At 46.1% G+C, this 19,378-nt stretch overlaps 1 protein-coding gene across 14 annotated transcripts in view; it reads left to right on the forward strand.

The window, feature by feature from the left end:
* ICA1 (islet cell autoantigen 1) overlaps positions 1–13,257 on the forward strand; it is a 144,028-nt gene extending 130,771 nt beyond the window's left edge. For 12 of the 14 annotated variants that reach the window (XM_046020678.1, XM_046020679.1, XM_046020682.1 and 9 more), the window contains 3 exons: positions 263–532; positions 10,476–10,565; positions 12,987–13,257. In XM_046020678.1, the coding sequence (XP_045876634.1) occupies positions 263–532; positions 10,476–10,565; positions 12,987–13,108 (482 nt within the window). In that variant the 3' untranslated portion in view covers positions 13,109–13,257. The remainder of the gene's footprint in view (positions 1–262; positions 533–10,475; positions 10,566–12,986) is intronic. The other 2 variants (XM_046020691.1, XM_046020690.1) reach the window with 1 other exon arrangement.
* Positions 13,258–19,378: the final 6,121 nt, after the last annotated feature.

Consider the following 19,378-nt stretch of genomic DNA (forward strand, 5'->3'; position numbering starts at 1 on the left):
GTGGAAACTGTTTCAGTAGAATTCTAATGGTGCTCAGAAACAGAACTTGCTTTGGAGGAACACAAGTGAGGGACCATGGGACTAGAAATTGAATTCCGAAATTTCTTAAGAGAAGCTATAATGAGAATAATTTATAGCTTGATAAACTTGTTCTTCAATCTAGCCATCACTCAGTCTGTCCCATCCCAGCCCTCACTGCATTTACTCCCAAGGGCTTTGGCCCTGGGTGGTGAGGTGTTTTGTGCTCTGTTACTTTGATCAGCTTGCCTGGGCCCAATGGCAGGGACCCCAGAACCTGACGGTGCTGACAAAGATGACCTGTTGCTGTTGAGTGAGATCTTCAATGCTTCCTCCCTGGACGAGGGTGAGTTCAGCAAGGAGTGGGCTGCTGTGTTTGAAGACGACCGGCTGAAGGAGCCAGCGCCCAGTGTGGCCCCAGGAGAGCCAGACCCCCGGCCCCAGATGGGCTCAGGATTCCTTCCTTCGCAGCTTTTAGACCAAAACATGAAAGACTTACAGGCCTCACTACAAGGTATGTACCATGGGGATTGAAATAGGGGCTTTTGGGGGGTTTTTTTTTGGTTTGTTCGTTCTTTATTTTTAATTCAAAGACCTCTTTCTTCCTTCTTTGTCTTTTTTTAATGTTTTCTGATTTTTATTTCATATCTAGTGTCTTTTTGTTGCTGTTTTTTCATCTTTGTATTTTTCTTTTATATCCAGTGACTTTTTAGTTGAAATCTCAGAATCATATTCCACCTTTAAAATATGTTATAGGGTTTAAGATCTCTTCCTTCTCATCATTTTCTCCTCATGTTCACATTTTTTTAAAATAAAAGTTTAGAGAGGTGGCCCTCATTCTTACTGTCTTGCTCTGAATGTCAACTTTTGCCCGGCATACTTCAGAGAATCAGATTGTCTTCACAGTCATGACCTTATTGGCTTGGCCATTCCTGTCTGAACAGTTCTCCACATTGCTATAGTCATGCCATTTTTCTGGGTGCCAAGTAACATCCCATTGGGCTTCTTAACTCTTCTCACATTGAATTTTATCTTGCTTCTTGCTGTCTGTCCTTCCTGGCCCACCCCTGCCCTGAGGATGCTCTCAGCTGAGCTGTTCCTGTTGTGTCTGAAACACGTGGCCCAACAGCCCCCTTGCTGGTGGGCCACCACAGAAATAACAGTTGCCACACCGATCATCTGTGGCCAGCAACACTGGTCAGGGTGAAAGGCATCCTGGCTGAGAACTATCAGCCCGGGGAACACATTGATTTAGAGTGCAGAACTCAAACTCAGATTGAAATAGAAATTTTGAGTTTCTAAACAGATCTTGGGGAGAAAAATATTTTCTAGTATTTCAACACTTTTTGTTCCTTCTTTCATGTCACCTTAATTGTAAGACAGGCATCACTATTAGGAAATTCTCAAATTGTTCTGGTTTTTCCGTGAATTTAGGCTATCTCCTTAATAAGTGTTTATCTGGCACTTAAAGCTGAGAACAAACAGCAGAGTTGGAATGATTAAGTAATTATGAGCTATTAAAAAAAAACCTCAGGTCTTTGGAGATGAGATCATGGACACAGCAAGAGTTGGTGGGCAAGACCAAGACCAAAAAAAAAAAAAAAAAAAGTTTTCCCTCTTTTTTTTAATATAGTACCCCATTCCTTTTATTGTCGTCTGTGAGTCCCATTTTGTAGCCATATCATTTATTTAGAGTTAGAGATAGGAGGGATAAATGGAGTCCAAAAATACTTCACCCTGAGTCTCACCCCTGGGTTTCGCCATCTCTCCCACGGAGCTCCAGAGGAGCAATGCTGCCAGTGACTGGAGTTTCAGCCCCACCCACCTGTGGTGGAGGTGCTGACAAGCTGTGGGAGAGTTGGAAGCCCAGAGCCAGGATCCACTACTCAGATCTTGGGGCTGCTGGAGACTCTCCAGCTGTGCAACAGGATGAACCCCACTCATGCCCCCAGCTATGAAGACCCACAGAAATGGCGATGGCAGTGCTCTCCCTTAGCTGGGGTGGCCGAGTGTCACTCACTTGTGGGTGGCCCCCACTGACTGCTGAGAAGTCAGAGTTCCACACCCTCTTCCTGAGGAGGCAGTGATATCTCAGCTCAGGGCCCATGTTATGAGAGGCCCCTGAAAGTTACGACAGGAGCCGTGGTGGTGGACTTCGCCATTTAACCTTGTCCCAGATCCAAGGAAATAGCCCTGGAGTATGCTTAGGGCTAAGGAGGGAGGTGTTCTGACTGTGAGAAATAGAAGCTGGCTGTAGAAAGAGGCATTCTTGTACTGGTAGACCAAGGGTTGCCTTTTGTTTCTCCTCGATTCAACAGAGGTTTATCAGGTCCTTCTGGGTCCCAGGCACTGGAGAGTCATCTGAGAATATAACAGAAAAGGCTTCTGCCTTCCTGGAACTCATGTTCTAATGAAGAGGAGGTGATGAGCAATACACATTGTAAAGAAAAATCACAGACTAGGTTAGAAATTGATCGGTATTATGGAGAAAAGGAAAAATAGTACCAGGAGATAATGTTGGGCGGATGGCAAGGCTGGTCAGGCTGTAGAACTAAATAGGATTCTTATTGAGAAGATGAGATCTGAGCTGACTCGCAGGAGGTGAGAGAATTGGCCATGCGGAGATGGGGACAGAGGGAACAAAATACTCATCAGTGCCTGGTGTGGTCAAGTGCCTGCAGGAAGAGCTCTGTGCCTGGAGTGAGGCAGGGAGGCAGAGGCTTGGCCATACAGGGCCTCCTGGCCTTTGGAAGAACCTGGGCCTTTTGGGGGGCCCAAGCAAAATTGGGAACCATCACAGTGGACTGCCGATGGACATGATCTGATTTACCACTTAAAAGGATTATTCTGGCTGCTAAAAGTTTCCTTTTTTCTGCTGGTATTCTATGAAGACCAGTGTAAAAGGAGTTGTTTTATATCCTCTGATTATTGTGTTTCCTTTGCATACCAACAGCCACAAATTGAATGTCTATGGAACTCAAAATGACAGGGGGAAAAAAAAGTGTTTGAAAGAGGAAGCCCATTTAGCTTCTGCCACACCTATGGATTCCCAACAGATGATCCCACAATTCCAGCCCTGATGCTGCTCTGATGGCAGGGAACCTTCGAAACAGATGTGGTACAAATAAAAACAGGCACCCTGCTTCGATGACCGATCATGTTACCCAGTTACAACCGCGTTCTGTGCTTTTGCCAGGACTTTCCCCACCCACCTAAAAAAAAAAAGAAAAGATGAGTATTGGCTCTAGACTTTTTTTTATTACTTCCATGGTCTAGATAAAGTCCATCTAACATGAATTGCAAAAGCATCTAACTGTTAACCTTCTGACACCTCGTACTGAAACTGCTTCCCCTGATTATCCAGATCATCTCAAAACCCAAATCAAATAAACAGTGGAAACAAATAAGTATTCAAACACAGCATGGAGTAGAAAGGCTCGCTGGCATGTTAGTTTAGTGGAACAAACAGTGGCAGAGAGTTAACTTACTTAATCCTCACCACACCCTTCCCAGGCAGGAACTATCATCATTTCCTTCTTAGGGCCCGGGAAACTGAGGAACAGAGGAGCTAGGTAATTTGCCTGAGATCATACATCTGGTAGGAGGCAGACTGTGAACCCGAGACATGTGACTCTGAAGTCTGTGCCTTTTCACCATTCTATGCAGTTGCCTCTCTGTACCAAGTCTCTGACGGTAAACGTGTTTCCTCAGTGGGTCCTTCAGGCCTCTCCTTGGATGCTCCCAGAGGAGCAGGACTCATGCTTACATTAGCCTGGCCCTGGGTGTCCTGGACACACACAGAGACCAAGGACAAGTGGTTGCCATGGAGGAGAAATGTGAATGTGGGGAGGCAGGGTCCCTGTCGACCACAAAAACTGGATGATGTTCCAGAATAGAATATTTGAAATCAAGATGATCTATAGACTCTTTGCCTGTGCTAGCAGCCGCCCACACCTTCCCTGTAGTGCATTCCTGCTCAGTCTCATCTACCATTGTCCTAGTTCTCTGTGAGGTCCAGGTGGGGCTGCATCTTCAAGGTCAGAGTGTCAAGAGAACTGAGGGGAACCTCCTAGGCTCCAGCTACAGCAACCTCTGCTCTTCCACAGGCTACATTTCTCTCCCCTTCTCCCCTCCTCACTTCTCCTTCACCTCTTCTATCTCCTCTCATCTTTATCTCCCCATTTTTCTTCTGCTGCCCTCCCTCCTTTCTTTGTCCATTCTCCTCCCTCTACTCCCCTGTGCTCTGCGAGAATAGAATGGAAGGGGAGATTTAGTAACATAACAATTATATTCCCCCCCCCACCCCAACTTCAGGTTCTAGGAGAACAAAACAAAGCAACTTACATTTAGGATCAAGGTGGGCTGGACATTTAAAAGAGGAATTGATTTTATGTAGGATCTCTAAGAGTTTCTGAAATTACCAGCATGATAAGGGCAGGGGTTTCCTGTGTCATACAGTGATGAGAAAATTGTACCTTCTGGAGGCCTCTCAATATGACTAGAAAGAGAGCTGACCAGAGGGGTTGCCCAAGGTGGAGACAAGGTAAGGCTGATAAGCCTTATTTGAGATTCTTCTCCATTCTCCACCAATACCCCAAATTTAATTTAGAAATAGACGCTGATACTGAAAAGACTACCATCTGCTCAAAATAAATGCACCAGGACATCTTTTAATTTAGGATTCTGCAAACCGAAGTTAGGAGTCTTGTTCCACATTCTCACAAACATACAGCCCTGCGTTCCTTCTGGCTATTCTTTTGTTTTACACCATGCCTAGGTGCTATTTTTTTTTTTTAAAGATTTTATTTATTTATTTGACAGAGAGAGATCACAAGTAGAGAGGCAGGCAGAGAGAGAGAGAGGGAAGCAGGCTCGCTGCTGAGCAGAGAGCCCGATGCGGGACTTGATCCCAGGACCCTGAGATCATGACCCGAGCCGAAGGCAGCGGCTCAACCCACTGAGCCACCCAGGCGCCCCATGCCTAGGTGCTATTACCATCTGGGTGGGTTTCTATTCAAGGCTAATGTAATGTCAAGCTTTGCATTATCTCAAATTCACCTTTCCTCAAACTAAGCTCACCTCTTGCCATTCCTGGCTTAACCTGGTTCCAGAGAACTGATATTCCTGGAACTCAGACGATGAGAAGAAGACTGCAGGGGGTAAAGTTTCAACACAGGGTAGGCACTCTCGGCATGAGCCAACAGAAGTTTTGTTCCATTAGAGAAGCGGCTTATGGAGGAGCATCTGCAGGTCTTGGGTATGTGCAGAATTTAAGTGCCTCCATTAATCCATGGAAGGAGACTTGATGACCATCTATCTGCTCCACCCTCATTTTATAGGTGAGGAAGTCAGGAAATCCCACAGAGGTCTTGCAACTTGCCAGGTTGTTGCAGTTTTATATCCACCATTTGCATAAGTTCTAAACTCCTCAGCTTGGCTTACAAGGTCCTTTAGAACATGACCCCAGTCCCATTGCTGCCTACACTACCCACACCTTTACTTAGCATGACTTAATAACCTTGTTTTGCCGGAGACCCATGTATTCTGTCAGTGAGCTGGACTCTAGCCATATCGAACTTGAATGTGTCTGGCACATGCTCTCTCTCCCCCTTAGAGCATGTCTCCCACCTCACACCCATGATGCTTGCTTTCCCGGTTAAGTTCTCATCCCTCAGGTTCTCAGCTTCAATGTCATTTCATCCAGAGAGCCTTCCTTGACTCCCTCTCCCCACTACCCCCACCAGCAGTCCAGGTTAGGTGTTTCTGCCTCCATTCCCTTTACGGCCAGTACTTACTCATTGCTCTTCTCTCACATCATTGTAAGATCGGTGTAATTTTCTGTCTCTTGCTTTTGGTTGTCATGGGCCAGGCCCATGTTTGTGTTGCTCACTATCGTATTTCCAGAACATGGCTGAGGGCCTGGAATAGATGTTTAAAAAAAAAAAAAAAAGACTGGATGGGTGGATGCATGGATGGATGGATGGATGGATGGAAGAGAGAGAAAGAACAATAGACACTGAATCACTAGATGAAAAGAAAGCAATCTTAAACTAATCTCAGGGGGTTTCTCCTCATGTCTGCTGAGCTGTACTAAACTTCCAATTCAGCTTGGATTTATTGGTGGCCTGCTCTCTAGCCTCTGTACTCCCTGGTTTCACCTAGTAGATCCCACTTTATTCATACAACAACTAATGAGGCAGAAACTTTTATCCACCCTTTGCAGATATGGAAACTGGGGGCCAGAAGGGGGAAATGTGGATGGCAGGGTGGCGCTTGGCTACCATGACTGTGGTGTTCCCACTTTCCCCTTCACTGCCAACCCTACCTCAGTGCCTCCCAGTCTGTGATCATCAACCCAGTCCAGGCTTTTGCTCTCCCAGCTAGTGAAATTACCTTAATGGTAAAGTGCTCCTCTGGATGGTGTTTTCTTGGCTTCTCTTGCTGCTCTAGCAGGCCAGTGTTATTTCTGGCCGATTTACGTTTTCCCTTATGTAAGTAAGGGGGGCAGGATTGCTCCAATAAAATTTTATATGTGTTTCCTGCAATGGGAAATACAGTTGACATATCAGAGCATCTGTGAGCTAGGATCATCATTTTGTTCACAGAGCTCTCCGTGCTGGCTCTGCAGCCCTCACCCTTCACCACCCTCTCCTGACACAATGACTCTAAGATGGCGAGACATCTTCCTAGCCACACCTTCATGTCAAAAAACGCCTCAGCCAACTAACACCAACTAGAGAACAGTTGATGGCAATTACAGGAATATTAGCTACACTAAGTTTTCTTTAAATAGCATTTTTTCCTGACAGAAGCCAAGACATTTGAAATCTGGCTTGGCATTCCATCCATAATTACTCTCATTGCACGCCTCCCCTAAATAATTCCCAAAGTGATATGAGTGAGCATGACACGGTAGCTGAGCTTAGTGTTTTCTTTTCTTTCTTTTTCTCTTAGCTGGTGTCCCAGCCATACCCCGTTCTCCCCTCATGCGCATACGTTGTTGGACTTACCCTTAATAGCTGTTCTGAGGAAACAATGTGACTTGGCAAACTCACTGTGGTTTCTGCCTCTTACTATGGGGCAAAGGAATAATAATCCCCTGTGTCTTTGTGAAAATTCTGAGGGATGCTGTCCCCGTCATCTTAGTCCCCAACGAGGGCATGTCTTCAGACTCTTTCTTCATGTCCTTTGCTGTAGAGAAGCCCTCAAATCTGTAGATTCGAGATGTTGCTTGTACGGTTCATGAGTGTTTAGGCAAGCAATTAAAGTAAATCATCTGTAGTTAACAAATGAATCCAATTAGAAGCCATTTATTGTTTTTATAAAGAAATATGCCATTATAATCCTTGAAGTGATGGGCTTGAAATGTGATTTATATTTCTGGTACTTTTAAAATATGGCTTGATTACAGACAGCTTATTTATTTATAAGCTTTCGGGAACATGCCCATTACGTAAAGTGAGGGAAGCTCCATTTTGACATGTGGATTTATTTCTGCCTACTTTAGGAATGTGTTCCATTTTATACTATGAAAAATACAATGCTTTGAACCTACCTTGCTTTTCAAACGTTCTCTGCAACCATTTAAAAAAATGAATGTTGTGCATATTTTTGAAGTGGGAAGAATTATCTCGTTGAGTTCCCACCATATCAAATAGCATCCAGAGATCAGGGAGGGGTTGACTTCTGTACCTGTCATTTGGCTTTGCTCTGAGTCAGTTGAGATTCTCTCTGGAAGTGTGGGCCTCCTTGAACTCAGAGAGCTTCATGGGACTGAAGAGCTTAAAACCGCAGGACCTGAGGAGGTGGGTTTTTGAGACCGACCCCTCTGTTTCCTAAGAGGGCCTCTGCTTTGTCTGGCTCTGGCCTCAGCCAAGATGACCTGATCCTGATGGGCATGGTGACCCTTGCAGCCTCCTTGGAGGCCTCCTATGACAGTGCTTCCCAAACTTGCACATGCATAGCAGTCACTGGGGGGTTGTTGAAACAGTTTTCTGGGCTCGCCCCCTAGGAATTCTGATGCACTGGGTCAGAGTTGGCCCTGGGAACTTGCATTTCTAGCCAGCTCACAGGTGGTGCCCATGCTGCTGGTGTGGGAACCACACTTTAGGAGCCAGTGCTGTAAGAGGTTGAGGCCAGGTTTGCAGGGCTTGGTAGAAAGGTTCTGTGGGTCTTGAGTGCATTTGGTGTTGGGGACAGGTTTGTAGGGAAAAGGGGTAAAATTTGCTCAGTTACATTCTACCTCTTCCAGCTTTATTTGGCATACAGTGGATCCCCGGCTCTAACTTCCCACATTTACCACTGTTTTGTGTGATTTGTGCTGAGAAGTAATGCTCCTGGGCCAGTTATCTAGGAACTAGAGAAGTTATGTTACTCCTGGATTCTATTGAATACTGGTCAGTTTTACAAATAAACTGCTTCTTTGAACTGTAATTTACATACCATAAAAACCAGCCATTGTAAAAGAGTGATGCAAGGATTTCTGGTAAATTTATATTGTGCAATAATCACTGTAGTCCAGTGTTAGAACATTTCCATTATCCCAGAAAGCTCCTTCAGAATCTGGTGCTTTTGAATGTTTATGAATTACGTTAACGACATATTCAAGTACCTTTCCAATGAATAGTAATACTCTTAAAACTCCTCTCTATGTTCACATTGTTTTAGATTCAGTAGATAGAGCTCAGGCCTCCTGTTTCCTTTGTCCCTTGTTAGTCTTCATAGAGAAGTTTGCATGCCACTTGCCCAAAATTAAATAACTCAACCAGTGAGTATTGTAGCATCTACGGTGCCAAGCATCGTTTTGCCATCTCTTACAATAATGCTTCAGAAGTGTACTTCTCGTGGCTTAAGAATATTCTCCAAGAGTCTATCCTAATCCAACAGCCATCATGTGCCAGATGGTGCCGTAAAGGATGTACAGATGAAAAATATGTGGTTCCTGCCTTCAGGAGGCTCACAACTCTAGGAGGGGACACAAAAATGCAAACTAGTAAATATAGTAAGATTCGTTAGGTAAGTCCACTATGAGGCATCTTAGAATAATGGCAGGGGAAATAAGTAGCATGAAATTCTGTCTTTTTTTTTTTTTTTTTTTTGGCATATACCCCGTGACTTTCTTGCTTCAGAAATTGCTTTCACCGCCCCAGCTGAACTGTGAGATCCAAACATGTTGTCTCATGAGGGCCTTAGCAGAGACAAAACCTTTTCTGAAGAAGATGCTATAACCAGAGCATCCCAGTAAAAGGATACAGTTTTCACAATGCTGGACCCAACAATGGTGCATCGTCTGATGGTCTGTGTTTCACAGTGAGAATCAAGAAAGGACTTAGTCCGTAACAGCTTTCCTATACTGCATCAGGTATTTTGGAGGACATTGAAGAAATAATTCCTAGTCTCACTGAGAAGAGAGAACTTCCACACCAAGAATTAAAGCAGACCTGCAAAGTATTTGGTAAAGTTCTAAATTAAATGTAAGCCAGGCCCAAACATCTAGCGCACATAGTGAAGGCCTTGGGAAATGAGGCTTGCCTCCCCCAAAGCAGGACTGCTGAATGCAAAATGCCACGTGCACAAGAGGGGCGGGCAGAGGGCGCCTGGGTGGCTCAGTGGATTAAGCCGCTGCCTTCGGCTCAGGTCATGATCTCAGGGTCCTGGGATCGAGCCCCGCATCGGGCTCTCTGCTCCGCAGGGAGCCTGCTTATTCCTCTCTCTCTGCCTGCCTCTCTGCCTACTTGTGATCTCTCTCTCTGTCAAATAAATAAATAAAATCTTTAAAAAAAAAAAAAAAAAGAGGGGTGGGCAGAGCACAGGGATGTTAGGGAATGTTGGGTTTCCCAGGCTAAATGCCACTGTAAGGTACAGCATCATGTTAAAGGGGGCTTTCTTTCCCCTCACATATTTGGACTAGACTACCACTTATTTCGGTGTATTAACTAAACTTCTCAATTTGAATTAGCTGTATAGAAAATAAATGATCATAATGGATCATAATGAAGTAGAGAAGACCCACAGTTTATTAGTTATATTGCTACATTTACTGGTGGTCACTTTTTAAAGCTTTCTCCATTTATGACAGAAAGGCAAAGCACTTAATTTCCTTGGAATGTTATGTATAATCTTTGGTGTGACCATGACATAATGTTATTTGAGAAGAAAAATGGGCATACAAAAAAATGTCTTAACCTTAGCAATTTCACACACACACAAAAATTTCTTTTTCAAAATCCAGTATTTTCCCTAATTTTCCATACTTATGAATTGGGCATGAGTACACATACCTACTGTCCCCTAAAACCTACCCAGGTACGAGGATCGTGGCAGAAGGGCCTTGTCACACCACCCTTTTCCCTTTCTTTGGAGGCCGCTGTGAGTGAGACCATGTGTGCACCCAGCAACTGGTGGGGCAGTGTGCCTGCTCTTCCCTAGACCTAACCACCTCTGGTTTTGAACATTAGGCTGGTCAGAGAGCAGTGTCAGTCCTCCTCCTACTCCATGGCCAGCACCACAGGCAAGCAGTCCAAATGACAACAGCCCTGCAATGAAAGGTAATACAGTGTTTTATCCCCTGGAGATGACAGCTGCCTCAACTGGCCTAACACTATTTTCTGTCTTTCTATACTAATTTCTGTTTGAGCTCCTGAGGGTGCAAATCAGGGGCTACAAGGGTGGAGAGTTTTGCATAATCCTGGGAATTACATTCTGACTTCTTCTGGCTACAGTGTCTTAATTCAAAATTCCCTTTATCAAACCAAATGAGGAGGCATCAAATACCCATCTCCACATGACTGGGTGCTGCCCGAAATGAGGTGATGCAGCAAGGTAGGAAAGGCCACTGAGGTTTGCTATCTTTAACTGAAAATACCATTGCCACCACCAAAAGAGGCATTTAATTAGTGTTCCTCAAAAAGAGCAGCTGTCCTTAGTTGTCAAAGGAGGGCCTTTCTTTTCTTTCTTTTTTTTTTTTAAGATTTTACTTATTTATTTGACAGAGATCACAAGTAGGCAGAACGGCAAGCAGAGAGAGAGGAGGAAGCAGGCTCCCTGCTGAGCAGAGACCTGGATGCGGGGCTTGATCCCAGGACCCCAGGATCACGACCTGAGCCCAAGGCAGAGGCTTTAACCCACTGAGCCACCCAGGCGCCCAAGGAGGGCCTTTCAAGCTCATGGGGCTGTTCTTTCTTGAGATAGGCCCCCAAAAAGAACATGGGCTCAACTGAAGATCTCTGTATTTGCAGCTGCCTCTCTCTTCCTTTGGTCATCATCCGCTTTCCCTGTGTTGATCACAGGAAGTAACAGGAGGTGTCTTTGTTATCCGGAAGCATTCCCGTGATGTTCTTATAGGTACTGTGCAGTTGTACCTGGTTTCCCAAACTCCAGCAATGAAGGTCTAGGTGAGGGCTGCCCCCAAAGTACAGTCACCTAACTCTCCTAGCAAGGCCATAGCGATCTCTGCCCTAGAACTTTGAGAAATTAGGGGGAAGGGGAAGGTATAGCATATCTTTGCTGGAGACATCTTTAAGATATCCTAAATTCCCTATCAAGACTAGAAATAGGCTCATCTTCTTTAAATCAGTTTTGCCCCATAGTTTCCTGTATGGCCTCCTACATGACTAAGATGAGTTATTCCCTTTTTTAAAAAAAATTGTTGCCACTCTACAACCCAACCAAACTGTATTGAGATCTCTTAAGTCCCTATCATATCAAATAAAGCCAAGTGTTCTGCAGGCTAATTGCACATGGAATTTAGTTAATGTTAAACAATAATAACTTGCATGTTACCAACTAGCCTTGTTTGCAGTAATTATATGTCTATAATAGATGTATCGATTATATTATGATAAAGTAATCTATGAGATTATATTTTTAAAAAAAGATGAGAATCGGAAGTATACCATGATTGGCACATTATCTTACCATTTCAGTGCCGATTGCACGAAAAGACCAAAGGCCTGTTGATGTGGAATAATCCCACCACCACTCTCCCATTACTCTGGCATAACCTCTTAGCAGGGTGTCCCACCAACATTTTCCAAGACTCTTTAAGCCAGATGGAAGCACATTCCTAACTGCTCTCAGCGAGGATAACCTGTCAGACATTTTCTTCATGCTTTTGATACTCCCACCTGTTGGGGAAGGGAAAACAGCCTGGGTCATCCAAGCCAATGAACTCCGATCCTCATGTGGAATGATTTATGTAGAGAAGAGCCCCCAGCGTATGTAGAAGTCACTTGCATCAGGCACTCATTTGGAAATATTCTCATCTGGAAAAGAATTTGATTCTCTAATTGTGGCATTGGGGAATTTAGGTCAGGGGGTTCAGAGAAAGAGCAGCTGAGGGGAGTATCCATGAGGGAGAAATGGAGGGGATGTGGGGGCAATTTAGGGCCCAGCGGGAGAAGGGGGCATGTCAGAGGCCTCCCTCCTCTAACAGGAGAGGGTGGAAGAAGGCAATGACCCTGGAAAAAAGGAGCAGCCAGGCCTAGATGCCAACCCTCCTCTTGGCCTGCTTTGAAGCCTGAGAAGAGTGGCCACAGTGTTTCCCTTGACCCAGCAGATCTGAAAAGACTCCTCTGGTGGACACTGGAAGGCACCTTGCTTCCTCAGCCATTCAGTCTGATTTCTGAAATCACAGTAGTATTTCCTGCTTATGTTGAAGCAGTGTGGTCTGAGGTTCGGGGTGGCTTGGTGGGCGGTGCCATCCGCTGGCACAGGGTACAGGTGTGGGTTAGCACTGGGCACGTTCTTCACTGAGCTCTAGGCCGTGGTTCAGAAACATTTCTCAGCCAACCCACAGGGAGATCTGGAATTCCCTAACTAGTTTTAGAGGCAGAGCATAGCGGGATTTGTCTGACTGAGCCACATAGCACCCTCCCTTCCCAACAGGAGCCTGGACCCACCTGCAGGCCACAAGACAGAGGTGGGCCTTTGGAAGCGACCTGCATTCATGTTTTCTCTTCTCTCTCCAGAGCCTGCGAAAGCTGCCTCAGACCTGACTGCCTGGTTCAGCCTCTTTGCTGACCTCGACCCATTATCAAATCCTGACGCTGTGGGGAAAACTGATAAAGAACACGAATTGCTCAATGCATGAGTCTGCAGCCTCATGGAGGGAGCCCACGTGCCACTCCTCAGCCACACACCTGGGGGCACGCAGACATATGAAGTGATCAGTATGCTGTTTTAATATTTACGTGCCATTTTAATAAAATGAGAGGGTCAGAGGCCCTGTTTATATTGGTATAATTATTTACTCTTATTTGGTATAAAGGGGTGAGTGTATTCTCTATGTGGATCTAACAATACAGGATTGCCCAGGAACAGTTCCCAGGCTGCCTGCTCTCCTGCCAACACCTGCATCATGGCTGCTGATGTGTCACTGGGATACTGGGAGATCCAAGTTCAAATCATGAACCTGCTCTGTCTTAGGTTTAAACAATGAGTCCTGTAGCCTCAGAGGCAGCGGGAGGCTAACAGACCTTAAATGCCTCCTTGTGTATCCCCTGCCTCTGCCCCCTTAGAGGGGGCTGCAGGAAGACTCTCTCTTCCTGCCGAGCCACCTTCCAGTGAGCTCCGGGTGAAGACCCGGCCAACCAAAGACACTCTTCCCCAGCCCTTGCCGGGTGGGCTGTGTGTTCTCACGTGGGCAGGGGACCTGCGCTGGTCTCCACTGCACGAACCTGTCTGTGGAAAGCAGAACAGCTGCAGACGCCAGTGTCTCCATTTGTCTCTCCGTGGCTGGAATTCAAAAGCATGTATTTCTGGAGTCCCTTGTGATAGTAATTGTTTTGTTTTGTTTTTTTAATTAAATGGCAGAGATATTTGACATGCGAAGGCAAGTTAATAGTCTGTTGTGGGGATTCAGTGGGGGAGGTGCCATGAGCGTGGGGACTGGAGAGGGAGGAAGAGGACAAGGACTAGTCCCATCTGCGTGAAGCTATTGACATGATCCCGTGCATCGCCCACATACAGTAAGGAGAGGAAGGCATGGACTCTTGTCGGCTCAGGCAGAGATGGGAGCAAGTTCTGCGTGGGGGCATGTAAGCAGTTCAGACACTCCACCCATGGGGCCCTGAGTGGGGGCGGGGTTGATGATTAGCAAGAATTGGTCCTACATGCCCCGCTGGGCCAGGAAGCTCTCTGCTGCACTCTTGCAAGCTTCAGTCTCCAGCTCTGAAAGGGTCTCCTGTGGCTACTTCCCCCAACACAGGGATGCGGCTTCTCTGCTCTCTGTGGTGTGCCTTCATGGAAGGACCTGGCCCCTGCAGGTGCCACCGTCCTCTGCAAGACAGCCTTGGGGGACTGAAAAGCATTCTCCTCCTCCTCCTCCTCCATGCAGGAAGAGACCTGAAGGCGAGCTGGGGCTGGGACTCAGTGTGTTATGTGGCTGGTGTAGGTCGGCTCCCTTCCTGGCCAGCCCAAATTCTACAGAGTCTGTTTGTAAAAATCTCACTTAATGACTCCTTAGCCTGCCACTTGTCGTCTTTGAGCATATCAGGATACAGCCCTGGGGCCCTCACCCACCCACCCCACCCCCCACACACACAGGTCTCCCTTCCTGGCGTATGCGTTTACTGCACACTCCACCCAAGATGGCCCCTTCTTTCCAGCCTCAGCTGCCATCACACCCTGACTTGCCCCTCAGGAGCTCCTCACGTCCCACCTCCTTCAAGTGTAACCTGCAGTTTTCCTTCAAGGACCCGCCCCTCATCTCTCCTTCCTGCCCTTGTCTGTCTCATGGTTGGCACATGTTTGGTGCTCTGCCCGGCCTGGGAGGCATATGCGTATGGATCTGCCTTTACCACAAGGTGTTGCAGCCCCAGAGCACAGGGTTGTTGTTTCCCCAAATCTTCTGTGTCTCCCTAGTGATAACCGCCCTGGAGTCACCTGACAAGCACTGGACTCATGAGCTGAATGGAGCTGCCCTGTGTGGAATGAGGAGTAAGGATTCATCATATCCTCCTGGGTCACATTTGCTTACGGGCGTGGAAGCCCACAGCAGCGGCAGGAAAGAGACGAAGCAGCGAAGCAGGAGGGGTGGACTGGCTCCATCCGGGCTGGAGGCACAGGGAGGGGCTTGGTGGGGTGGGGGGTTGGAGGGGCAAAGGGCTGTGGAATCCTTCTCTGTTGAATGGATCACTTGAAATACTAACAGGTGGCATTTTAAAGTTGGTCTGTGGGTGAAGGGGAGTGGAGGATCATGGTAGTTGAACAGGCTTTGCTACAAGTAAAAGGAGAATACTGCACATGGAGGCACTTTCTCTCTGAATTTTCTTTACATTTTTGTTAAAAAAAAAATTCAATTCCCATTCCCATCTGCAATCCACTTGGCCAGGCTCTTGATCCCTCTTGATAGGCGTGTTTTGATCCTGGCTCGCACAAAGGCCTCTCGGCCACCTCTCTAGTTTATTAAGGAGAAGCAGCTGCTGGCTTATTCTCTTTTAAGCAGCCTGTGTGCTGCACAGCCACGGGGCTTCCTTGGGGGCCCACCTCGGGTTCCCTCCCCAGCCTCCTGTAGAAGGACCTCTGTGGCAGGAAGAAGACAAAGGTGCCCCACCCCCTTCACACCCAGTCTCACTACTCCCTCATTTTCATCCCTTGTCTCCAGGTAGGTCTGCACCACAATTGCATGGAACGCTCAGGGAAATTCAGAGAGCACCTGCTCCTTGAAAACTTCCCTGCCCTTTTAGGTGGTCTGCAAGTCTCCATTCCCTTCTCCCGCTGCCCCAGCCAATATATAAAGAATATTCAAATTTAAGGGAGAGAGCCAGAAACATTTCTCTTTCCTCCTTTCTTTTTCTCCCAGCTGGCATGGGCTCTGGTGCACTTTATAGATTCATTGCCTTCAAAACATAATTTTAGAAATGTCAGGTTAATTTTGAGTTGTGCGAGAGTGAGAAAAGCATCCGTCAGCTTCAGAATTAGAAAGGCACCAACTTAGAACTTTTTGTTGGAGGCTTATGCCCAAGAAAACATGGTCTGCTCAGAGTTGGCAGCTCCGAGAGCCCTGGGTTGCCAGTGGGCATGTAGAGGGGGCTCACCATCATGTCATAGCCAGTGTGACATGGAATGTGGGGCAGGGCAGAGGACCCTGAGCTTCCATGGGAGGCTGCCTCACCATTAGGGTCAAGATGTCTTCTGCCCATGCCTCAGCTCCGGGAGCCAGCTAACTGAGCTTCATGCTTGCCTCTCTCAGACTCCACTGCTGAGTGATCCCTCCTGAGGGGCTGACCCTGGCAATGGCTTGGGGTCTAACTATTGGCACTATTGATTTTGCCAATATTCCAAAGCGTGTCTTTGTGATTAACTAGTGTCCTCCAGACAGGCCACGGCAGTTAGTCCTTTGATTCAAACCATCTCCGGTCCTCTGGTTGGCACCACACACAGTGCAGTGTGCAGGTCTCTTCAGCTTTGTTGAAAAATAGACTTCAACTTGGAGCCAACTTCAGTGATTGGCAGAGGCTGCCAAGAATTCTGCACGGAGAAGGATGCTGATAAATGAGTGATGTTTGTGCTGGGGATAGGGCAGGGAGTGGCGGCAATCATCCCGTGTGTTTCCCAACAGCACATTAGACCTTGTCTTTCATGGGGCTTTTAGAGTTTACTATTACAACTACAACTACAACTTCTACTACTCTCTTCTTCCTCTTCCTCCTCCTTTTTAAATAAATAACTAGGATTCTGGAACCCTAAGAGAGGTTTCTCAAAAAAATATAAAAAATAATTAACCCCAATTTAACTTAAAGACATTTAAACAACAACAAATGAGGATGGATTTATTTGCTCTGTTAACTGAAGGGTCTAGGTGTATGCTTCAGGCACAGCTGGATCTAGGGGCACAGGTAGTGGTCTCTTAGGCTTCCCCTTTGATTCCCTCTGTGTTACAGACTTCTCATAAGGAGGCAACATGGGTACCGGAATCTCCAGCCAAAGTCTTGAAGCTGAGCCTGCCTTAAATCCTGTGTCCAGTCTTAAGTCAGCCCCTGGAATCAAGGTGGGTCGGGGTGGGAAATAGGCTGTTTTCCCAGCTTTTCATAGGCCTGTCCCTGGAACCTGACCCTCAAGGACTGGGGATGGAGAAAGGATGATTCCTCTAGGGGAAGGTGGGCTGCTATCTCTATCAGAGGGATAGATGGATCCTTGGGCAGGAAAATGCCAGGTGATCCACTCGAGTTTCCACTGGAATGACCTTGAGGACACACTTGTATATTGTTTCTAGAGGGGTTGTGGGGCCAGGAGGCTGAAAGAACCGGAATGTTTCCAGAAGCCCCCTTGGAGGCCACCCGCAGCCCTGGGACTTGAAGGCTTTGTGTGTAGTTCTTCTATAGCTGATAACCAGGAAGTCAGAAGGGACCACAGAGCTGTTTGCATCCAACCTGCTGATATCCAGATAAGAAAACTGAGAGAGGTATTTTAAAAAACTATAAATTTGTGGGAAACCGGATTAGAACCCTCATTGCCTAACAGCTGAGCCACGGTTTCTTTTACTTCAAGGGGTTTGCTAGAAACGGAGAGCTGAAGAAAGGAATTCCAAGACACACCAAACTCTTCTTTTTTTCCTTTTTAAAATATTTTTATTGTGTTATGTTAGTCACCATAAAAATACATCCCTAGTTTTTGATGCAGTGTTCCATGATTCACTGTTTAAGTACAGTTCCCAGAGCAATTACCAGTGCTGCATGCGGTAGGTGCCCTCCTTAATACCCACCACCAGGCTCACCCGTCCCCCCACCCCCTTCCCTCTAAAATCCTCCTTTTGTTTCTCTGAGTCCACAGTCTCTCATGGTTCACAAAACTCTTTTTTAAGAGCCCACATCTTTTCTCTCCTCCCAGCTCTGTCTGTCTGTCTCTCTCTCTTTGTTTGCCAGTTATTAAACACACTCTTGGGGGATGCACTCCAGGGCAGTAGTGTAGGGTACTTGCGAAGAGTTAGGCTTCTGAAGCTGGAGAAATCTGTGGCCAAGTCTCCCAAGTTGAGGCTCCACTAGCTTAAGTCACAAACCCTCTCTGCGCTTCTGTTCTTCTTCGTCTCTAGTAGCAGTGCCTCTAATGGAGTCATCACAGGGACTGAGTTGATACCCCCAGAGATGTGGGGTGTGCAGCACAGAAGGATGGGCATCCTGTCACAGAAGGTCACTTGTCTGGTAAATGATACTGAAGTAGGGAGTGGGAAGCTGCTCTCTCCAAGCCCCATCTTCTGTCCCCATCCCTTATGAACTCATTCCTAAGCATCACGGAAATGGAGGAACTCCAGTAGGAAGGGGCTAGAACGTCTAATGAATGAGTTGCCCCTGATTTTTCCATAAAGTTGGACAGAATTCTGTGTGGAGAACCAGGAGAAATGAAGTAGGTTCTCTGTCCACTGAACCACTTACCAGAGCACTGAACGAAAGAAACTGGGATGCAGAGCAAATTGGAACTCTTTACACCCTGTTGATGGGAAAGCAGAACAGAACAGCTGCTTTGGAAAAGTTCCACAGTTTCACATAAGTTTAAACACACTTAACCATACAATCCGGCCATTCCATGCCTAAGAATTCACCCTAGATGCAAAAAACAAACAAACAAAATATATATATTTCTAAAAAATAAACCTAGATGCGAATGCTAGTAGCAGCTTTACTCATAATCTCCAAAAACCAGAAACTCACATATGCTTCCCCTGGTAAATGAGAAGCTGTGGCACATGCGTCTAGTGAGGTAGTGTTTAGTGGTGACCACAAAGCGACTACTGATTGATACAACCACCTGAGTATTCCTGCCACTCTCATGTACCCCTGAGATGATACAATGAGTAGGGATCTTCAACTCTGCTAGTATTCTTTCCCAAAACTCCTAACTCAGTCTAGTCATAAGAGAAATATCAAACAAACTCAAATTGAGCAACATTCTACAAAATACCTGGCCAATGTACCTCAAAAGTGTCAAGGTTGTGAAAAACAAGAAAAGACTGAGAAACCACCACAGATGGGAGGAAATTAAGGAGGCAAGACAACCAAATGCTGTGGTGGATCCTGGAACAGAAAAAGAACATCAGTGGAAAAATGGGTGAAATCCCAATAAAGTCTATAGTTTCATTAATAGTATTGTCCTAATGTTTATTTCCTAATTTTGCCTACTATGTCAAAATACTATAGCTGTTTAAGATGTTAACATTAGCAGAAGCTGGGTAAGGAACTTTGTACTATCTTTGCAACTTTTCTGTCAATCTGAAAGTATTCCAAAATAAAATGTTTTTGTTTGTTTGTTTGTTTGTTTGTTTGTTTTAAAAGCTATATCCTGTGTGGTTCCATTTGTATGTCGTTTTGGAAAAGGTAAACCTCTAAGGATGGGCCTCAGATCAGTGGTGGCCAAGAAGTTGAGG

Source organism: Meles meles, chromosome 10 (genome assembly GCF_922984935.1).
Source record: "Meles meles chromosome 10, mMelMel3.1 paternal haplotype, whole genome shotgun sequence".
NCBI lineage: Eukaryota > Metazoa > Chordata > Mammalia > Carnivora > Mustelidae > Meles > Meles meles.